At 40.1% G+C, this 24,145-nt stretch overlaps 1 protein-coding gene across 1 annotated transcript in view; it reads left to right on the top strand.

The window, feature by feature from the left end:
- ada2a (adenosine deaminase 2a) overlaps window positions 1-24,145 on the top strand; it is a 65,220-nt gene that overhangs the window by 10,538 nt on the left and 30,537 nt on the right. The window contains exons 2-4 of the mRNA XM_060839843.1: window positions 7,843-8,065; window positions 13,767-13,977; window positions 22,889-23,016. Of these exons, the coding sequence (XP_060695826.1) occupies window positions 7,843-8,065; window positions 13,767-13,977; window positions 22,889-23,016 (562 nt within the window). The remainder of the gene's footprint in view (window positions 1-7,842; window positions 8,066-13,766; window positions 13,978-22,888; window positions 23,017-24,145) is intronic.

Genomic DNA, 24,145 nt, shown 5'->3' on the forward strand with positions numbered 1-24,145 from the left:
ATGACCTGGCCTTTTTCCTGGCACCTTTAATCAACTCTTTGAAAAAAGGTCAGCCTTGGAAATGTTTGCGTAGCCAGGCCGTAGCTTTCAGTGAAGTGAAGAAACAGATATCGTCCTCTGAGGTGTTGGCACACTATGCTCCTAACCGAGATCTGATATTGGTACGCAGCGCCTCCTCATACAGCATCAGGGTAGTATGAATTCATAGATGACTTAATGGAGAGGAATGCCCAACTGTGCATGCATCTGGACTTTAGCTATTGCGGAGTGTAAATCTGTCCAGATAGAGAAGGAAGACTTGGTGGTCATATTTGGAGTCAAAGTTAAACCAATACCTTTACAGGCATAAATTTGTAATAATAATGGATCACAAACCCCTGTTATGCTACTTAAAGAAAAGAAGACAGTGCCACCCATAGCTTCAGGCCAAATTCAGACCATTGCACCAGAATTGAAAGCCTTTTTGAACCTGACGAGACCAGATCACCGTAGCGAATGGCATATTTTGGGGAGTAAGAGTAATTGTCCTGGTTAAAGGTTGCTGCCAGATACTTGCTGAACTCCACCAGGGTCATCTGGTGTGTCCAAATTGGCAAGAAGTTATGTCTGGTGGCTAGGATTGATACATTGATGGAGCAGTGCCCAGGGTGCCAACAAGGACAAAAACTACTGCCAGCAGCTACCACACATTCGTGGGATTGGTCAGGTAAACCCTGGACTTGGTTACACTTTGTCTATACAGGTTCTTTCTTGGGCTCAATGTTCTTAGTCATTGTGAACACCCAGTCAAAGTGGCTGGGTGTGCATAGAGTTTGTTTATAAACATAGGGTGACAATAGAAAAACTGCACCTTTCTTTTGCAATATAAGAAGTTCCAGAAGTGTTTGTCAAAGATAACAGGCCATTATTTAACAGCAGGTAATTTGAAAATTTCCTAAAGTCAAATGGTATTCATCATATAGCACCACATCATCCATTATCCAATGGTCTGGCAGAAAGAGCAGTCCAAACTTTGAACACAGGCTTAAAGGAACTGCCTACAGTTTCACCAGATACCAAACTGTCCTGATTCCTATTTGATTACAGGACCATTTCTCATACAACTACAGGGATAGCTCCAGCAGTGTTGTTAATGGGGTGAAGACTCCACACCAGGTTAAATCTGATCTTCCGAGAACTGGAGGAGGTGAAACGTCATTGGGAACACCAATGCAGATTACAGATTCTGTTACAAGAGAGAAATGTTTTACTTCAGAGGACGAAGTTTGTTGTAGGAACCATGGGAATGGCTCTGCATGGGTAAGAGGCATGGTCGACACAAGGTCTGGACCAGTGATGTATAAAGTTTGAGTTGGGGCAATAGTCCTGGACCATATGAAAGTTGCAAATGTTGCGGGAGCAAAACTCCTCAGCTTTCCGATTATTTCAGAACCTGTGATTTCTCCCCCTCTTTCAAGCTTTTAAGATACCTCAAAATCTGAGATGGACATGGCCAATGTCACTGTCTCAACCCCTTTGTTGTTTAAAGAGGAGAATGAATTTCTTCCGAGATACCCCGGGCAAGAGGTGAGCTACTGTGCATTACCCATGCCCGTATCAGTGGCAGAGTTGGAGGAACCTGATTTGGTGGCAAAACACCCCAGGTGGAGCTACGCAAAAAAAACTGGCCTGTATCCTGGACATGGGGGAAGGGATGTAGCGATCATAGTGAGGTCAGCCAGGTGGACCTCATAGAATGAGTTATTTGATTGGGGCTGTAAACCTGGTCCCATCAGGGAGCCTTGGCTGACAGATATAAACAGGAGTGTCCAAGGTTATGTTCACTGAGATTTGGCTCTGAGGAAGCTGGATCAGTGTCAGGTACTCTGTACGTTTAAATGAAAGGGGACTTGGTAACGGAATACTTTGTGGAACTATTTCAGTTATCTTCTGGCTGGGGCTGATCAGTTGCCTTGTCTCCTGCAGTCCTCTGGGTGACAGTGGCTCGGAGAATTTCTTGGCCAGTGTGTCACTATTGCAAGGAGGTGTTGACCAGACTGTGGCCCCACACTTTCTAAGCTTGATGTTTTCACTAATGTATCAATACATGAACTGGTGTGGGGATTACAGGAGGTAGCCTTGCCACTGTTTCCTCTGAGGACTCCAAATTCTTTGCAGCAAAAGTGGAGATGGAGCATTTTTGGGAGTGGCTGATCCACCTGGAGGTGGTGGATGTATTAGCGGTACTTGCAAGACAAAGAAAGAAACTATTGCAGCTCGGGGTTAGAAGTGGTGTGCAATGAATGTGACTGACGGTGGGGTTACAATGAGAGTTGCAGTAGAATGAACAATGGGACTTATCAGTTATAGAGTCATAGAGATGTACAGCACGGAAACAGACCCTTCGGTCCAACTTGTCCATGCCGACCAGAGATACCAACCTAATCTAGTCCCACTTGCCAGCACCTGGTCCATATCCCTCCCAACCCTTCCAATTCATATACCCATTCAGGTGCCTTTTAAATGTTGCAATTGTACCAGCTTCCAACACTTCCTCTGGCAGCTCATTCCATACACGAAGCTGCACCACCTTCTGCATGAAAAATTGCCCTGCAGGTCTCTTTTTTTTATATCTTTTCCCTCTCACCCTAAACCTATGCCTTCTAGTTTTTAACTCCCCTACCTCAGGGGAAAGACCATGCCCCTTATGATTTTATAAACCTCTATAAGGTCACCCGTCAGCCTCTGACGTTCCAGGGAAAACAGCCCCAGCATATTCAACCTCCCCCAATAACTCAATCTCTCCAACCCTGGACATCCTTGTAAATCTTTTCTGAACCCTTTCATGTTTCACAACATCCTTACAATAGGAAGGAGACCAGATTTGCGTGTGATATTCCAGATGTAGCCTGACCAACGTCGTGTAAAGCAGCACATGACCTCCCAACTCCTGTACTCAATACTCTGACCAATAAAGGAAAGCATACCAAACGCCACACTTCACTATCCTATCTACCTGCGAATCCACTTTCATGGAGCCGAACCTGCACTGCAAGATTGGGACATTTATGTTTTGGCCTCATCACAAGAGCAATTCTAGCCTTTTGCTGCAAGGATCAAGCTATTCTCTTTGTAGGGGTGAAGAGCCTAAATTTGGGGACCTCTTCATCTGTACTGGCTCTGTTTGTCCTGTTCTGGGCTGTTTTCTCTAATGAGAAAAAGGGAAGAATTGGCTGAGATGAAATGGGTGGTAAAGTTGTTAGTCTTGGTGCAGTTAGATGAACAGTGGTGGGGTGCCCTGCTAAGTGAATAGGCTGCAGAGAGGGTTTGCAAGGTTAGTGAAGTTTGAAACTGGGCGAGGGAAGATGTTGCAGACAACAGTGAGAGCAGTAAAGTATGAGTTTTGTTGGGAAGTGGGTGCAGTAGCAGAGAGTGATTGAGTGCATTGTAACAGTTGGCTCAGTGGTTAGTGCTGCTGCTCCACAGCACCAGGGATTGGGTTCAATTCCACCCTCTGGTGACTGTCTATGTGCAGTTTGCACATTTTACCCATGTCTGCGTGGATTTCCTCCCACAGTCCAAAAGGTGTGCAATTTAGATGGATTGGCCATGCTAAAAATTGTCCCATATTATCCAGGGATGTGTAGGTTGGGGTGGATAAGCTGTGGGAAATGCAAGCTACAGGAATTGGGTAGGGGATGGATCTGGGTGGGATGATTTTCAGAGGGTTAGTGTGGACTCTGGATCAAATGGCCTGCTTCCACACTGGGGATTCTATGATTTATGATAGAGTGGCATTTAACCTGGTACAGTGGAGAAAGATGACAGATCCTCTTGCCTTTCCTCTGCATTGTGGAGACAGCACTGAGGGTCTGGTATATTTGTGGTCTTCTCTACCAGTTCACTGGGAAGAAGACTCTTGACCCAACCTCCAGGTCCCTGTTGGAGAACTGCAGTGCTATCGCTATCAACCCCTTCTCTGGTGTTTGGTAAGATGGGACCTGGAGGTCCCGCTCAAGGATTTGGTACAAAAGAGTCTTCTTCCCAGTGAACTGGTAGAGAAGACCACAACCGTACCAGATTTTCAGTGCTGTCTCCACAATACAGAGGAAAGGAATTGAAAACGGGGGATTCCACAGAGGTGGGGTGGAAAGTTAATGAGGTGCATTTAGTAAGGTCTGAGAAGAATCCGTGTTAGGCCTCAAGCAGGAATTCCTCCAAAGAACTTGACATAATTTGTACTTAGTCAAAAACAAGGAAGAATCAGCCCAAAGTATTTGAATATTTTTAGTGCAGAGGTGGATAAATTCTTGGTAGACAAGGGGATGAAAAGGTTTTAGAGATAGGTGGGAATATGGATTGAGGTTATAATTCAATCAACCATGATTATATTAATTGGTGGAATAGGCTCAATAGACCAAATGGTTTCCTGCTTTTAATTCTTGTATTTGTATTTGAACTGCAAAGGTCTTAGAAATAGAAGTAAGTTTATAACTAACGATTATAAGAAGGTTTAGGTATTAGAAAGCATGTTAAAAAAAAAATTCATTATTTGGATCATTTGATTCAACTTATGTGGAAACTGTAACCTATTGTAATATAAATTTTCCTATGTGAATTGAGTAACCTTTGTTCTGTATGTTTACTGTGAAATAGAGCAATGGTTTGATTTATATCATGCCTCATCTTGTGGATTGTTAGCTTAGGCAGTTTTAAGAAATTCATCAGGAAAGAATCCAGTTCAGGTTACAATTAAGTACAGTTATTGCCAGTAGACTTTGAGAAGTATGTTAAAAATCACACAGCACCAGGTTATAGTCCAACAGGTTTATTTGGGAGCACTACAACCACCTGATAAAGGAGCAGCGCTCCAAAAGCTAGTGTTTCCAAATAAACCTGTTGGACCATAACCTGGTATTGTGTGATTTTTAACTTTGTCCACCCCAATCCACCATTGGCATCTCCAAGTCATTGAGAAGTATGACTCAACACCCTTTACAGTAAGGTGCTAAAATAGTTTATTGGACTGTCTATAATTACTCGATGTTTTACTCTCTTGGAACACCCTGTTAAGTTTGGTGTCCTTTATAAACAAACAAATTTAATGAAAGCAGCATGTTCCCAATCAGATAAATGGTCACTGTTCTGTAGAATTGGTCTTCTGTTTATACTTGCCTGTGATCACTGTGATGTCCATTCGGATATGATATCATTGCATTCAGTGTTCATATCGGCCTAAGATTTATCCAGTTTATACTGATAAATAAGGGTGGTAATTATCCTGCAGCTGCCCAATTTTCACTTTTTAAAATGCCAAAAGCATGAGTTCCTTTTGAGTATTGACGTAAACCAGGCCTCTGTCAGGAGTCAGGGTCTTGATAATTGCGAGTAAAAGCTGAGTGCATTGTAATCCAAATTTTTGTCTGGCGACAGTATTCTAGTATTCGTTCATTTCTGTCCTGACTGCCACTCACACCCATCAGTACTGATTCTTGCTTCACATGAGGACCTTCTTGAGCAGGAAAGAATCCACAAAACAAAACATGAAAGTGCTGAAATGGCTTGTATTTATATATCAGATTAAGTGGATGGAGGATGGATGCCCAGGTTAAATTCCTGATCTGCAGTTAGCTCTCCTAATCCAAGACAGACATTGATGTCAATATTCGCTGGTTAGCAGTATTTTTTTAAAGAGAAAAGCAAATACTTGTCCTCTGAATTGCTATCTCTTAACTCCTGGCATATATGAATGGTGACTGGATTCAGCTTTGATGTCAAATAGCTTCAGGGAATTGCAGGCAAACTTTATCTGGTCATTTACTGTAGGGTTGCTATGACTGATGAACTGGTATCTGCTGTGAATCAGCAATTTTAGAAGAAATGGAGTCAGTATCAGTGAATGGGTAATGTGACCATGCAATATTTGATGCATGTGTGTGTACATATCTCAGGTATGAAATAAAATAAGCACTTCTGAATTGCCCAGCAGTATATAGAGTAACTCCAGTCTGTCAGAGGATGTGAATTTGTTTACAAAATTAATCTCCAGTGCAAATCATAATTCAAAGTTTATAAAAGATAAACAGATTCCTTATTTTTATATCTTTGGGAATAAGATAAAAACAAAGACTGCAATATTGAACTTAAACAAGATGTTCGGTACAGTTGGTGCTTTGAGTTTTAGACCAGCGTTACAGGAAGACTGTGGAAAGCATTTGTTCTCCTTTTGAATATTATGATGAGGTGCATAATTGCAGATTATTTCTGATGAGAAGGTGCAATATTTAAAATTGCAAAGAATTAAACAGGAGGTTCAAAAAAATAATCTTGACACGGATGGCTCACTGAAGATTCTTCACATAATCAATTGTCGAAGCAGATTCCATTAGTTTTTCTGAAAACTTAGTAAATGCAAACTTGGAATAGACAAAATTGTATAAATGAGGAGATGGAGGAATGACGGAGTCAGGTGACAAGGTTGTTAGATTAGACAGTTAATGTTGAGAGAGACAAGTGCACCATATCACCTATTCTCCTCTCACGTTCTGTCAACTTAGCAAATATCAAAATCCTTGGACAATTAAAATAATTTTTTGTTTGAATTTATTTATTTCCTCCTGTTCCAGAAAGTGTTTATCTATTACTAGTCTATGATTCCTGAAGTGTTCTGACTGTATTTTTTTTTCTCGGGTTCAAGTAATTTGTCCAAGTAGTGGATCATTTGACGTAAGCAGGATAATATTAAAGACCAGTTAATGACTGAACAAGTGCAATTTAAAGCAGCATTTCCTGGATAAAGATTGCGATTGAAATGAGAATGTTGACTGAATTTTTCTTTCTTGAGCCAAGTGACATTCAGGGTTTCTTGTGTGATCAACCAACCAAACTAGCTGAGTCAGTGCAGATGAAGGATCTATTTCCTGCTTTGTACTGTTCTATCATACTGAGAGAGATATTTAAATATAGACCTTTATTGTCTTTGATGGTTCTAAAGTCTGTCTATATTCAGCATCTGGCAGTTAAGTTACTGAAGCAGTGCAGCAACTTGTAAAGCTGTCATTTTGTACACAAACCACATGAATAAATAAAACATGTCAGAATTTTTGAAATAGTTTCTCAATTCGAGTTTGAAGAATGACCTCGTTCTCAAGTTGTGGAACTTTGTGGTTGCATCCAGCTTGCAGACTTCAAAGTCCTTGTTATTTCAAGGGTATCATTGTTTCTGACTGATCACTGAATTGGTGGTGCACTTGTCTCATTGCTTACTTTACTAATCTGTTTTGAATGAAAAAAAGTTTGTGACAATCTCATTTTTGGTAACATAAAGCACTATCTGTATAGCCAAAATATTTGATTGAACTTTGCACTATCACCACTCGATTGTATTTTCACTCAACATATGTTCCTGAAGTTGGAAGCTTACCTTGAGTAGTTTTATTTATCCATTGTTGGTTGGGATTGTCTTAAAAACTTATTGTCACTTTTGGGATTTTCCCATTTTGAAATAAAAATTGCAGAGTACAACATCATTTCACTGTATCAAGAAGATTAGGTGATTCAGTGTTGGGATTTCTTCAAGTATCAAGCTGCTTAATGTTATCCAGCAGAAGTAATCACAGTGGGGTAGGCTATATTAGCATTTTCTCACCATTTCCTCAACATCTTTGTGAATCAAATTTCAATCTGATTGGATCTGGAAGATATGTATTGACAGCCATGAAAGTCTGCAGTCGAATTGGTTAATTATGAAGTAAACATTGTTGTCTTTGTACTATCTGTAAATATCAGATCTGCAATTTGTTGATTTTAATGGTGTTTTAGACCATGAACTTTATTAAAATGCTACTGGTTTTGTTTCTTCAGGTGCTGGTTTACATCTCCATGAATATGCCTTATTGAGTGTCGACTGGCTTGTGAAGAATGCCACTTATTTGCCTAATTGTTACATTTGTTTCACACCCGTGGGAGGTGTCCGGTTTCATTATTTCCACAGAACGCAACAGAGAAAAATGGTGAACTGCTCAGAATGGGTTTTGCTTGAGCAATACAGAAAGCAAATTCAAAATGTCACAGAATTTGATAACAGGTATGCATTATTCAGTTTTAAATTGAATCATTTGGCTTAAGCGTTGTATTATTTTCCTAGTTATCCCAACCGTGGGCGGCATGGTGGCACAGTGGTTAGCACTGCTGTCTCACAGCGCCTGAGACCCGGGTTCAACTCCCGACTCAGGCGACTGACTGTGTGGAGTTTGCACGTTCTCCCCCTGTCTGTGTGGGTTTCCTCCGGGTGCTCCGGTTTCCTCCCACAGTCCAAAGATGTGCGGGTCAGGTGAATTGGCCATGCTAAATTGTCCGTAGTGTTAGGTAAGGGGTAAATGTAGGGGTATGGGTGGGCTGTGCTTCAGCGGGTTGGTGTGGACTTGTTGGGCCGAAGGGCCTGTTTCCACACTGTAAGTAATCTAATCTAATCTAACTTCTGTAAAAAGATGATTTATGTTGGTGTATGCTTCCGTGGAGGGGTGGTGTAGGGGTGTGACACTACAGGCCTGGTAATCCAGTTTAATATGTTGGGGACAGGGATTCAAACAAAAGAGGCTCTTGTGGTGCAGTCCTTGCATCCTGGGCCAGGAGTTCGATTCCCACCTGCTCCAGATGTGTGTCTTAACTGTCTGAACAGAATGCTTAGAAATGTCTGTGCTTTCATGGATTATGAATATTCTCATAACACCTTATCCAAATGGCCATTTCTTATGTTTGCACCTTGATTGTGACTTTTTGCTGGTTATAGTCTAGGTCAAATTTGACATTATCCATTATCCACATTTTGCAACAAAGAGCACTGGATAGAATCAGGAGTAAAAACAATGGCAAAGTTTCTGCTGCTGTGGTTGCCATGGATACTTTCGGTTAATTCATTTTAAATAATGATATTATATGGTCTTGCCTTATGTGATAACTTGGCTCCATCAGGAGGCTAAATGTTTAGCCTCTTCTGACCGGACCAAATGATGTTGCATCACTTCTGGCAAAACCATGTTGTCAGGTGGTGTTTCCAAACTCTGAGCTATAATCTGAATTATCTCACTGAAAGAAGCACTAATATACAAATGAATATTAAGGATAAAGAATTTTAATTCAGGCTCCAGAAATTTCAGTTATACAACCTCTGCAAAGCTACATTACTCCAAGTTCAATACAGTGATAGATTAGAATACATATGTAGAATAATTTATTGTACAAGTCATCCCACCCAATTACATTGAATTCACATGTAAACCAAAACAGCAGCAGTAAGCTACTTGACAGTGAAGAATATCTCATCCAATGCTGATATTGTCTCTTGGAATCTCAAACCTCTGCCTGTCCACCCAGTTTCCAAATGTGTGGTGCTATGTGTAATTGAATGGGAATAGAAATTGAAACTGGAGATGATCCCTCCACCTTCACCAATAACACAGCAACCTCTTCCAAACCTGAAAGTCAACTGCAGTGTCACAACTTGTGGAAAGTCAAGGAGAGCATTTGAGGAACCAGCAGTCTATACTGATGTTGTTCTAACTTGGCAATATGGGAGAAATATAACCTTGGATTTTAAATGTTTAACTTTTCGAAAGATGTGGGCATTTCTGGCTGGGCCAGCAAATATAGCCCAAGCCTAATTGTTTTTGAAGTGGTGATGAATGCCTTCATGCCCTGCTGTAAACCACATGGTGCATGTAAGTAAACCAGCAGTGTTGTTAGGAAAGGAGTTTCTGGATTTTGAAATGGTTTCATATTCCTAATTCGCTGAATTTACAATTGTCATTGTCATTAACAAATTCTTTGGTCTTGCCCCTCTTTACTTTTGAACTCCTGTACAGTAGCATTTTCCATTCATCTGACTCCGACCTCATTTGATTCACCTTTTCCTTTGTTCCTTTCAGTGCTACAGTTATCTAAACCTTTCACAATTCTTGCTAACGTGAACCTCCGCTTTGTATCCTCTCTCCCCATCTTCATCCTCTAGTCATCTTTCCTAATTCTTCTAACTCCTCTAATTCTTCTTATAACCATTCATGTTAGTTTTAAGTTGTCAGCTTGTTTTAGTTATAGCAATCTCACTTCAGCAGGCCATGAAACCAAGCCTCTATCCTGGATTTAAGCCCCGAATCTATGACACTGTAGAGTAGTACTTGGGAATTGCATTATTGTTGGTGATGCAAACTTTCAGATGAGATGTTAAACCAATGCCTTGTCTGCCTGTTGAGGCAGAAATAAAAGATACCAAGGTGCTGCTCCTGCTTAACATCCTCATCACTCTCCCTCTTTCAGTGAAGATACTAACTTCTATTGTTATGTACAATTTAGCAGCCAAGTTTTACCTACAGAAAGCAATTACTTGATTTAAAAAGTCAAAAATCACACTACCTGAAGAAGGAGCAGGTTCCAAAAGCATGTGGTTTCATATAAACTGATGTCATGTGATTTTTGACTTTGTCCACCCCAGTCCAATACCATCACCTCCACATGATTTCAAAAATAATTACTTAGTCTGCAATGTTTTGAGATAGTTTTCATGTTTTCAGAATATGTTTATTTCAATGTATTTCATTCTACCTTTCAGCGTATGAAATATTATTCTGCTAAATTAAAGGTGAGATAAATAAAGATGTACCTACCACTTTATTTCATTCATTACTTTTGAAATAGTTCCTGTTGGTGTGTTGACACATGCTGCTAATTGCATGGAGAATGTTAATGGTTATTGAATGTTTAATCTGTAGTTTTGGTGGAGTTTGTGGTTGAAGGCTTGTATTATTGCACAGGGTATCAAAATAACTCTACTCTTTGAATTGTACTATGGAATCGTTTACAGTTCCCTGAGCAGGTAGCTGAGCCAACTCATGTTTTTAATGTGTTAACTAAAAAATGGGTCCTCTTAAATACTCCTAACATATCTGCCTCCCCACCACCCCTGGCAGCACATTCCTGATTCCTACCACTCTGTGTTTAAACTTGCCCTTCGCATTTCCTTTAAACTTTCCCCTTCTCACCTTAAATGCATTCCCTCAACTTTAATTTAGATAAATGTGAGGTTCACACTTTGATAAGGCAACCAAGGCAGGGCTTGTACGCTTGATGATAGGGCCCTGGAGAGTGTTGCCAAACAAAGAGACCTAAGGGTGAAGGTGCATACTTTCTTGAATTGGAGATGCCGGTGTTGGACTGGAGTGTACAAAGTTAAAAATCACACAACACCAGGTTATAGTCCAACAGGTTTAATTGGAAGCACACTAGCTTTCTGAGCGACGCTCCTTCATCAGGTGATAGTGGAGGGCTCAACCTTAACACACAGAATTTATAGCAAAAATTTACAGTGTGGTGTAACTGAAATCAAACATTGAAAAGTTGATTGTCTGTTAAGCCTTTCATCTGTTAGAATACAGTGATAGTTTCACTTCTTTCATGTGTAAATCACAAAACTTTTGTGATTTACACATGAAAGAAGTGAAACTATCACTGTATTCTAACAGATGAAAGGCTTAACAGACAATCAACTTTTCAATGTATAATTTCAGTTACATCACACTGTAAATTTTTGTTGTAAATTCTGTGTGTTAGGATTGAGCCCTCCACTATCACCTGATGAAGGAGCGTCGCTCAGAAAGCTAGTGTGCTTCCAATTAAACCTGTTGGACTATAACCTGGTGTTGTGTGATTTTTTAACTTATTTTCTTAAAAGTGGAGTTAAGGCATTTGGTACATTGCCTTCATTTGTCTGAATGAGTTGAGAGGTCATGTTAAGGCTGTAAAGGACATTGGTGAGGCCAATTTTAGAATACTGAGTACAATTCTGGTGACCATTCTATGGGAAGGATGTTATTAAACTTGAGAGGGTGCAGAAAAGATTTACAAGGATATTACCAGGACTAGAGGGTTTGAGTTATAGGTGAGAATGAATAGACTGAGCCTTATTTCGTTGAAGTGTCGGAGGCTGAGGGATGACATTTATTGAGGTTTACAAAATCATAAGGGGCATGGACAAGGTGAATAGCCAAGGCCTTTTTCCTATGGTAGGGGAGTCCAAAACTGGAGGTTAAAGGTGAGAAGGGAAAAAATTTAAAAGGGACCTGAGGGGTAATTTATTCACACAGAGGGTGGTGTGTGTGTATGGAACGAGCTGCCTGAGGAAGTGGTGGAGGCACATATAATTACAATATTTCAAAGGTATCGGGATTGAGTACATGAATAGGAAGGGTATAGAGGGATATGGGCAAAATGCTGGCAAATGGGACCAGGTCACATTGGGATGTGTGGTCAGCATGAACAAGTTAGGGCCTAAGACAATGTCTCAATGCTATATGATTCTAAACTAAAAGTGAGGCATCAGTGTCTTTATTCTAAAACGTGAATATTCGAAGAATAAGGAGTCAGAAATAAAATTGAGATCTTGTGATCGTTTCAGCTGGTGACCCAGCAATGGCGTCGGGGCACTTTTTATTTGTTGAAATGAGACAAAACAAGCTAATGACCGTAGGGAATGCTTGTTTTTGGAGCAGATTTGCAGGGGTTGGTCTCACCGGTTCCTCCTGGATCAAAAGACTCTGCGCACCACTGGCAGGCTCAAGGTTCCCACAAACTCTGTAAATTGCAATTTACTCTATGTTCCATTGAATTTCAATTCTGTATTGGTTCAGTGCACAATGTGGAACAGATTTAGGGCCATGAACAGCCAGAAATAGTTGAGTTAAGCAGAACTAGAAAAAAATGTCCTTTATTGTAGATGAAACATTCATGGACTTGTTCCTCCTTTAGTTTGTTGTGTGCACTATGTTGCAAACCTTTCTCATAAAATCGTATCCATAGTACAGTAAATGGAAGTAAATGTGATGTTTAAGAGCAATGAAATCAGCTGACAAAATTGGCTGTGCTGTGGAATTGTTTTTCACTGTGAAGTGTGTCATGTTACCATTTTGGAACCACTGATTTAGATACAGGTATCATCTTGAACTCTGGTAGCACTCCTCCCTCTGTCATAAAGTTGCTGACTAAAGTGACACACACGCACATATTCTCGGCTGGCACTTCAGTGCAGTGCCAAGAAAATGCTGCACTGGTGAAGATCCTTTTTCTCAGATGAAAGCATTAAATCAATGTTCCTTTTGACTCCTTGGTAGGATGTAAAGTGCCGTGTTTAGAGAACAATGGGTGGTTTATCATGAAATTTCATTGCTGTTGGTGAGTTCTTGCTGTTTACAAATTAGTTGCTGTGTTTTTGACATTTACAGCAGTGACTACTTTTAAAACTTACTTTGTTGAAAGTACTTTGCAATATTCAAAAGTCATGAAAGGTAGTACATAAAGCCATTTTTTCAATAGTCTTCTATGTAGAGCCTGTCTAGAATAACATGAAATGTTCCATTGTAAGAGAGTTATTGAAAGTAATCAGGGGCTAAAACTGTACATAAACACGGAAAAAGGAGTGAACAGACAAATTGTGAAAATATATTGTTGTAATAAAAATACAAAAGTTGTAATAAACAACAGATCTTTAATTTGATTGGGTGACTGTTGAGGCTGTCAAAGCTGATGAACAACACACTATAGGGAAGTGCAATGCTTGGCTCTGCACATCTAATTTAAGTTAAATTGTAAAGGACTAAGAAAATTCTTTGCCTATTATGTGTTATAAAAAATTGTGACCTTCAACATTCTAAAAGTTATTTTAACTTGTAATTTGCACAAAGTTGAATATTGTTAAAAGAAATTCACATATGGTAAATATGACTTTTGTTTTCGGACAGTCTGATGAGAAATCTAACATTGATAACGGAAAATCCAGAAGAAGCCTACCAATCGCAAAACATCATTTGGCAAAGATTTTCTGACGCATTTGCTGCTGCTAGCAGTCTCATTTCGTATGCCCCAGTATTTAAAACCTACTTCTATGAAGCTTTGAAGGAATTCTATCATGATAACGTACAATACATAGAGATACGAGCATTACTGCTACCGGTATGTACAAAATGCTTCGTTATGAGGGAATGTTTTTTGTAACCAAGTTGTTTTAGACCAAAGCAGAAACTTAAGAAAGCAATTTTCCTCTCTCTATTTTCTAATAGTCTAAATGTTTGAGCTGTGCAAGTCCATATAATGACTGTTTCACAGGCATGGCTGTGATGGCTGATGACCCACATAACAGGTGAGGTATAACTATACCTAACTAAGTCCCTATGTTACCACAGTAATATGGTCTTCACTTATATACAGTACAGTTTTTTTTTAGTCCATAACTTTCTGTCATTATTATGAAATGGCAAAGTCAAATACAAGTCAGAAGGGAACCAATAAACATCTAGGAGAAGTGCAAGCCAAGAGTAACTTGGCAAAACCAGCTCTTTTTAAACTTGTTATTTCTAATATGCATGCTGAACCCCCCCCCGCCCATACCTTTCTGTAGTTTCACAGCCTAGGCCTCTCAGCCACTTGTCTTCCTGATTTTGAACAAGCCATCCTGCTCTTCCAGTAATCATTCTTGTAGAATCTCATCATCGTGTTGCAGGACATCCACTGCATAACTCCATCTCGCTCACTTATGTGTGAGCTGCTGTCGACAATGACACGGACTCCATATTCAGATACAGAAAATATTCTGTGAGACAATAGCAGTTCTGAATTGGTCTCCAAGGAGAAAATGAGGACTGCAGATGCTGGGGAGATCAGCGTCAAAAAGTGTGGTACTTGAAAAATGCAGCTGGTCAGGCAGTATCCAAGGAACAGGAGGTGGTGGGGTTGGTGCCAAGGGGACTGAGAGATAAATGGGATGGGATGGGGTGAGGGTGGGGGAAGGTAGCTGGGAATACAATATGTAGATGAAGGTGGGGGAGTATGGTGATGGGTTGGAGCAGAGAGTGGAGTGGATAGGTGAGAAGGAAGATTGACAGGTAGGACAGTTCAAGAGGGTGGTGCCGAGTTGGAGGGTTGGATCTGGGATAAGATCGGAGGAGGAGAGATGAGGAAACTGGTGAAATCGACATTGATCCCATGTGGTTGGAGCATCCCTAGGTGAAAGATGAGGTGTTCTTCCTCCAGGTGGTTAGGATGTGGCAATGGAGGAGGCCCAGGACCTGCATATCATTGGCAGAGTGGGAGGGGGAGTTGAAGTGTTTGGCCATGGGCAATGGAGTTGTTTAGTGCGTGTGTTCTCTGAAACATTCCACAAATTGGCATCCTACCTCCCCATTGTAGAGGGGACCACAGACACAGTAGATGACGTGTGGAGGTACAGGAAAATCTCTGTCAGATGTGGAAGGATCCTTTGGGGCCTTAGATAGAGGTGAGGGGGGAGGGATGGGCTCAGGCTATCCTACACTACCTGCAGTTGGTTTGGTTCTACAGTGATAAAGGTATAGGTGGGCATGATCTCCAAACATGTAAGTTAACTCTTCAGCCAAGTGCTGGTTAAGCAAACTTGCGCAGGTTCAACAGAAGTTTGTGTGTTTTAGAAGAATTTATGAACCTACACTACCTGCAGTTAGTTTGCTTGTGCAGTGTTAAAGGTATAGGTGAACTAGCAAATGCCTGTGGACCTCCAAAGTGTATTGCACACATTAGAAGAAATGGTGCATCAATATTTTTCTAATCAATTTATTCAAGGATGTGAGAAGTGGTGCACAGCTACAATTCTCAGTAACATGGTTAAGCTCAGATAATCTTCTCTGAGATAAACAAGTGCCTGGAAGGCCATTCCCTCACACATGTTATGACTTGGAGAGTAGCTCCAGAAATTTATTGGGTTGCCAATTATATTCCCACATATTCATTAATGAAAATTTATGACTTGAATTATCATTTATTCAATCATGTCATTTGTATTACACATATGTCTTAATTTATTAAGCATGGTGCCTTGAAATCATTAAGTAAGTGATCTTCGAAGAAGCTTGGTGTTCATTTAAGAACATAGCAGATAGGAGCTGGAGTGGGTCAATTGGCCCCTCATACAACTATTACTACCATTCAATTAGATCACAGCTGATCTCCCTCAACTCTGCTTCCCTGCACACATTGCTAATGAGAGTTTAGGCCACAACATCTTGGGCTTTTTTTCTGATTCATTAAAGAGATGGTAATCTTGGTCAGCTGACAATAGGAGGATACAGTTCATTTTTGGAGGAGAAAGTAGGCAGGAACTCTGCTCTGATCACAGTTTGAAGAGAGAAAAGTATTATCAAATTATCAAATACTTTTCTTGCCATGATCAAATAGATTGTCAATATTTTGTCAAGGTTCACCAGTAAATTAGTAGGAGTTTGCTTAATTTTTCAGAAGAGGATAAAATTAAATTGTTCCAAAGCCTATCTTGCGTTAAAGACATCTATAACCACAGTTACTTCAATAGAATAAATGTCAGTTGAAAGATAGTCTTAGATTTGTTGAAGCAAGAGCCTCTTCAGTGAGAACCGTAGTTTCAACCTTGTTTGATGGTCAGTTTTGTTCTTGAGTATGTTATCAATGCTAAATCCAATTTTGACCATCTCGCAACTTAAAACTACTGTGGCCAAAATCATGATTTATATCCTCTATGGCTGTCAGTATACAGCATTCTCCTCTTTCAGTTGACCATGTCATTCCCCAGTAGCTTTCTGTGGGTCAGCTTTATGGGTTGTCCTTGCATTGTTTCTGTCCAAATGCAGCCATTCTATCTCTAGCATTGGTTTGTTTTTTTTCATTTCTACAAAATTTACCTCCAGAGCCCCATAAACACCCAGGCTTGATCCTCTCTCTTCCTCATCCTACTTGGGTATTGTTTTCATGCATTTTCATTCACCTTAAACACACACACACACATTAAATATATATGCTAGTGCATGAAGCTCTAGATCAAATGCCTTGGTCTTCTCTGTGCTGTGAGAGTCCCTGATTCAGATTAAGTTGTAGGTGAACCAGTCTTCAGCTAATTCCATTCACTCCATGTGATATTATTATAAGCAAATGTTTGATGCAAAGATTATGGACCCTGTCAACACTCTCGCAATAGTACAGAAGACTTGAGCTCCAGAATTTGCCATACCTCTAGTCAAGCTATTCTAGTACAGATACAATGCTGGTATCAACCCAACCATGTGGTAAATTGCTTAGGCACATTCTGTAGAGATAAAGCAGGACAAATCAAACCCAACTATTTACCATCTAATCGGTCTACTCTCAATCATCAGTAAAGAGATGGAAGGAATAATCAACAGTGCTATGCTTAGCAATAACCTTGTCACTTTGGGTTCCATAAGGACCATTCAGCTCCTGACCTCATTATCGCCCTAATCCAAAAATGGACAAAAGGATTGAATTGCAGAGGTGAGATGAGGGTGACTGCACTCGCGTCAAGGCCACCTTTGACTGCCTGTAGCATGAGGAGCTCTAGCAAAACTGGAGTCTCTGGGAATGATAAGGAAACTCTCTGATAGTTGGAGACATATCTAGCACAAAGGAAGATGGCTGATGTGGTTGGAGGTCAGTCACTCAGTCTCGAGGACATTTCTGTAGGAGTTTATCAGGTTTGTGTCTCAGGTCCAACTATTTTCAGTGGCTTCATCAATGACCTCCATTCCATTGTAAGATATGAACTTGGAATGTTCGTTGGTGACTACAAAATAATATGCACCATTTGTGACTCCTCGAGTAATAAAGCAGTCTGTGTCCAAATGCAGAAAGGCTTGAACAATATCCAGATTTACTCTGACAAGTGCCAGTCGCAAGGCCACACAAATGCTAGCCAATAACCATCTCCAACAAGAGAGAATCTAACCAGCACCCTCAACATTCAATAGAAAAAATAACTGAAAAGTGGAAGACAATATAATTAATGAGAAAAAAAATTGTTTTTTCGTCACTGAGATGATAACTTTCCTCGATGAAACCTGTTTGCAAGTCCATTAGCAAAGTGCAAACTGTTGAAGGTTTGCCAGAGGTTCAAAGTTTCTGCACAGAACCAAAATATTTTAACGTTTAAAATGAAGCCTGTGTGCAAGCCTGAAGCATGACCTTATGTCCCTTTACGCACCACAAATGTCTCCTAAATGTACGCAGTGCAAGAAAGTAAAACTGGAGGCAATTCATCTGACAATTGCATTGTCAATTAAATTTCAGTAGCTCACCGATACCTTTAAAATCTTTGATATATAATTACAATATCTTAATTATGTATTCAGAATTGGAAGATGTTGCCAATATGATTTACTTGTACTAAAATGAATTTGTAAGGTTTCTTTTGGCTACTAGTCACTGTGAAAGATCTGTGATCTTGCACAAAAGCTAGCTGAGACGCAGGATTGAACAGCCATAGAACTGCCCTTGCAATGGCAAAGTGACTCTTGTCTTGCAGTTTAAATGCAAAAATCACTGCATGATAACTTAGCCTAAGGATTTTGTTTTGAGCTTCAATTAATGACTCAATTAAAGCAGAATCAGAATGGTATTAAATCACAAATAAATTATTTGTTAAAATAAGTGCTGAAAAGAAAAGGGAGGAAAAGGTAGATGAAAGAATGGAATGGACAGTGAGCAATTTTGGAAGAACTAGGAGAGTTGACACAAAGCTTAGATGAAGAGATGATTTTTATGAAGATTTTAAAAAATGGAAATAAAATGCAGAGGCAAAGAGGTTAAGCAGAATGTCGTGGAGAGTGAAACTGATTAGCTGAAAGCTCTAACATAAATGATAGAAATGGCTTAACGATGCAGTAGCCCCAAGTCATAGGACTGAAAGATGTGGGAGAGCCACAAATGAGAGACGATTACAGCAGGTAGTGAGAATTTAGTGTATAAGCGGAGCTGAACCAATGTAGGAAGTGATTTTGAATTCGAAGCATTGAGGGACCCTGAATTGGTAATGATAGAGTGATTGTTAAACGGGGCTTAGTATAAGACGGTACAGAGTCTAAGCAGTGCACAAATTGTTGGGAAATCAGCAAGGAAAGCATTAGAGTATTCTGACAACTTTTCAGCAACAAGACTGAAGACTTTTGGTCCAGAAATAGTTGCAGACTTAGCAATGCTTTCTGGAATTAGAATTCCTACAGTGTGGAAACATGCACTTTGGCCCAACAAATCCATACCGACCCTCCGAGTACCCCACCAAACCCATTCCCCATTACTCTACATTTACCCTTGACTAATGCACCTAACCTACACATCCCTGAATTCTATGGGCAATTTAGCATGGCCAACTCACCTAACCTGCACATCTTTGGATTAAAGCAGGAAACCAGAGCAACTGGAGGAAACCCACACAGACACTGGGAGAATGTGCAAACTCCACACATAGTCGCCCAAGACTGGAATCAAACCTGGGTTCAGGGGGTTCTGTGATGCAACCGTGCTAACGACTGAGCCACCGTGCCACCCTTAAAGCACAGTTACAATGTAGCATGTACCTGAAAATGTAGAAGATTGCCCAGGTGTGCCCTGTCCACAAGAAAAAGAAACAGGGCAAATCTAGCCCAGCTAATTACCACTCTATCTACTCTCAATCATCATCCAAAGTGCTGGGAGATATTATCAAAAATCCTATCAAACAGCATTGCGGTTTGTAAACGTGAATAATGCTGCAATGGTTCTAAATAGAAGGTCAACTCCACTTTCTCAAGTGGAACTAAGGATAGATAGTAAGTGCTGACCCAGACAGCAATGTTCACATTGCATTAATGGAGAAAACATACTCAACAATAATTTGCTTATTGATATTTAGTTTGGGTTCTGACCCACTCAGCCCCTGGACTCATTCCTGATGAATGATTTTTGCCCGAAATGTCGATTTTTCTGCTCCTCGGATGCTGCCTGACCTGCTGTGCTTTTCCAGCACCACACTCTTGACTCTAATCTCCAGCATCTACAGTCCTCACTTTCGCCTCATTACACTTTTGGTCCAAAAGAGCTGAACTGCATGCCCATTATAAGATCCAAACAGCTCTATCAGCTCAGCAACAGCTAATAAAAATCAATCTGTAACTAAAAATAGTTGATGTTTTCTTTAAGCCCTTCCTGCTGGTTGCGTCTGTGGTGTTAAGAAAGGGTGGATATCTTGAGTACTGACTTCAACATCAAATGTCTTTGAAGCTTGAAATCTGTTTGCCATTCCATATCCACCACCAGGAACAGAAAGTTGTCCAGTTTTGATGCAGTGATGGTGGATATGTCCTATAGATTTGTGTTTCCTACAGATAACAAATCACATTCAACATACTATTTGTTTCTGTTAATAGTCTGTAATCTTTTATGTAATTCATGCCACATATGTGACCAATGAGGTTGGAAGAATAATATTGGTAAAATTCTCCTGAGGATGGACAGCGTGTGCATTTAGCTTGATAGCATATCGTTGAATTGTTTTATCTCAGGTGATTGAGCTTTCAGAGCAGCAGTTGTGATTGAATTCGGTGGTTTTATCAGTATAACTTGATGTTTTTCTTAAAACTTTGCTTCAATATTTGAAGTTTGAGTTTTTGTCACACTCTAAACGCATGACTGTTCTCATTGCACTTTTGTTTGGAAAAAATCTCTGAAGTATTAGCTCTGTTTTCTCTGCAGCAGCCTGATTTTGAGTTTTTACAGCATATCCTGTTTGTGTTTTTGTTATCCCAGTGCATTTTGCTTTTCAGTTTATCTCTCTTTACAAAGGTGAAAGGATTTTCAAAACAATGGGTGTGAGGATGCTCCTCGATTTAGACAAAGAAGTTAATAGCTATTGTTCAGCCTCTGGAGGGAACAACTTTTATTTAATATATCAACCTTTCAGTAGAAAAATGGTTAGAAAATCCTGTAATATTAGTGAGCAAAATTAATAATATCACCAATGTACCTCTCAAATAAAATGTAGATCATTTCTAAGGGGCTTATGAATTCATGGTGGAATGAGGAGTGTAGTTATCTTTCAGGTTTTCCCTGATGCTTAATTTGTGCCAAATACAAACTGTTAGAAATCTCTTCTCCAAACAACTCTCACTTTGAATTTTACTGTTATGTAGTCTTTCAGTCCCAAATAAGGCCACTATTGTATTTCAAGGAGCAACTCTGGTCTGGTAGCATCTGTAGAGGGAAAAACAGAGTTAATGTTTTGAGTCCGGTCTCTTTGCTAGGACTGATTAGGATTAGAAAACAGTGGGGTGAGTATAGAGAGGGAGGAGGAGCAGGTAGAATGGATGTTGAGGGTGTCAGAGCAAATAACCAACGCAGTACGAATGGTAATAAAGGAGGGATAGATATGCAAAAAGGTGTAAATGGCAGATAAGAAAGGAGAAAATGGGTTCACTTTGCTGGGGCAAAAAGCTAGCAAGGCAACAAGGATGGGGGAATGTAATCAAAAGATAGGACCTTGGATCATCATTGGTTCATTAACATCTTTTCAGGAAGAAAATCTTGTCATCCTTACCTGATCTGACCTACATGTAACTTCAGACCCATCACAATGAAATTGACCTTTAATTGCCCTCAGAGATACACAGTAAGCCAGTCAGTTGTATCAGACTACTACAAAGTCTTTTAAAAGAAAAGGAATAAAATCAGATGGGTCCATTTAGGTAGGGGAAAAAATGACAGCAAACCCAGCCATGGAAGGCATGAAATGTAGGATTTGCTCACTTGGCCAGCATTTATTGCACATTCATAATTACTCTTGGGAAGGTGGTGATCTGCCTCCTTAAATTACTGTAGTCTTTGGGGTATACGTACACCCACAATGCTTAGGGAGGGAGTTCTAGGAGGGTGTAGCTCTGACAGTGAAGAAGTAGTGATATATTTCTAAGTCAGGATAGTGTATGGCTTGGAGAAATATTAGCAAGTGGTAGTGTTCCTGTGCATCTGCTGCCCTTGTCCTTGGTGGTAGAGGTAATGGGTTTGGAAGATGCTGTTGAAGGACCCTGGGTGTGTTACTCACATGCTTTTTGGAGATGGTACACAGTTTTGCCATTGTGCATTAATTGTAAAAGGAGTGAATGTTCAAGGTAGTGGATGGGATGCCACTTAAGTGGATCGCTTTGTCCTGGGTGGTGTCAAACTTCTTGAGAATTGTTGGAGCTGCACCCATCCAGGCAAGTGGAGAATGTTATATTATGCTTCTGTCTTGAGACAGGTAGAATTACTGTAGAAATCCTAATCTCTGACTTGCTGTTGTCGCCACAGTATTTATAGATATTTTCTAATCAACTTGTTCAGAGATATTATTACAGACTTCTGGGGAAGATTGGACATGAACCTAGGCTTCCTAGTTTAGAGGTAGAGACACTACCATTGCACCACATGACCTCACCACAGTATTTGTATGGTTTGTCCAGTTCAATTTCTGGTCAATGATAACTGGAGGATGTTGATTAAGTGATTCACTGACGGTAATCAGTGCCAAAAGCTGGTGATGGTTAATTTCCTTTGTGAACCTACAATCCATCGTGACTTTAAATTATGTCTATCAGCCTCCTACTAAAATTAAATGTCTGTATAAGAAGTGCATTTGTCTTTTATGATCTTGCAAGCTCTTGTTTCTTCAGTGCAGAAATGTTTCTGTGGGGAAAAAATGTGCATTGTATACTTAAATGAGCTGACAGAGGGAATCTTGTGGGATATGTCATTTTGAGCCCATGATTTGGCAATGAATTGTTATTGTATAATTTAAATAAGAGTAGAAAGTAAGATAGAAGTCGATCGAAGATTATTGAGGAAGAGGAGCTCAAGTTCACAAACAAATCGGCCATGAACTGACTAAATTATGGAGCAGAATCCAAATGCAAAATGGCCCCCTCTTACTTCTAAGTCCTATATTCCTATATAAGGTGTAATTCCATCTACAATGCCTTTTCCTATAAATTCTACAGTTTATTTGCAATGTCATCTCATAATTGATTTAATGTGTTATTATCTAACATATTGCATTTTTTAGGTCTATGAACTTGATGGAACCTTACAAAACAAGAATTGGTCTATTATGGCTTACCACGAGGTTGCAAGACAATTCAAAGATGATCATCCTGACTTCATGGGAACTAAAGTCATTTTTTCAGTACATAGGTAGGATTTGATCATTTAGATTGTTTGTCTGATGTTCACGATACCCCTACTTTAACATGACTAGAAATTATGCTATGCACCATTGCATCACAGTAGAACCTTCCCTCATGTCAGTTTACAAGTTCAAAGATCTTTTTCAAAAAAGTTAGTGTTTTGATTATGCATCCTGTTTTACTGTTTCACACCTTGAGATGCAACCAGTCTAGTTGGATGAAGGAAAGCATCATGATACAATGAAAGCTCAATGGGTTTGACTCGATTGTCCAATAAATTGAGTTTCCATGTGTCATTTGTCCATGTTGAAACGGCACGGTGAGCAGGCTGGAATTTCGAAGGTGACTGAGATGTACATAGAGATGTACAGCATGGAAACAGACCCTTTGGTCTAACTCGTCCATGTCAACCAGATATCTCAACCCAATCTAGTCCCACCTGCCAGCACCCTGTCCATATCGCTTCACACCCTTCCTATTCATATACCCGTCCAATTGCCTTTTAAATGTTGCAATTGTACTAGCCTCCACCACTTCCTCTGGCAGTCCATCCACGCATGCACTACCCTTTGCATGAAAAAGTTGCCCCTTAGGTCTCTTCTATATTTTTACCCTCTCACCGTAAGCCTATGCCCTCTATTTCTGGACTCCCCCACCCCAGGGAAAAGACTTTGTCTATTTATCCTATCCATGCCCCTCATGATTTTATAAACCTCTAGAAGATCACCCATCAGCTCCCAACGCTCCTGGGAAAACAGCCCCAGCCTATTCAACCTCTCCCTATAGCTCAAACCCTCCAACCCCAGCAACATCCTTGTAAATCTTTTCTCAACCCTCCCAAGTTTCACAACATCCTTCCCATAGGAAGGAGACCAGAATTGCAGGCAATATTCCAAAAGTGGCCTTACCAATGTCCTATACAACTGCAACATGACCTCCCAACTCCTATGCTCAATGCTATGATCAATAAAGGAAAGTATACCAAACGACAAAGTATACCAGTAGACAATAGGTGCAGGAGTAGGCTATTCTGCCCTTTGAGCCAGCACCACCATTCATTATAATCATGGTTGATCATCCTCAATCAGTATCCTGTTCCTGCCTTATCCCCATAATGCTTAATTCCACTATCCTGA

Source organism: Hemiscyllium ocellatum, chromosome 19 (assembly GCF_020745735.1).
Source record: "Hemiscyllium ocellatum isolate sHemOce1 chromosome 19, sHemOce1.pat.X.cur, whole genome shotgun sequence".
NCBI classification, from domain to species: Eukaryota; Metazoa; Chordata; class Chondrichthyes; order Orectolobiformes; family Hemiscylliidae; genus Hemiscyllium; species Hemiscyllium ocellatum.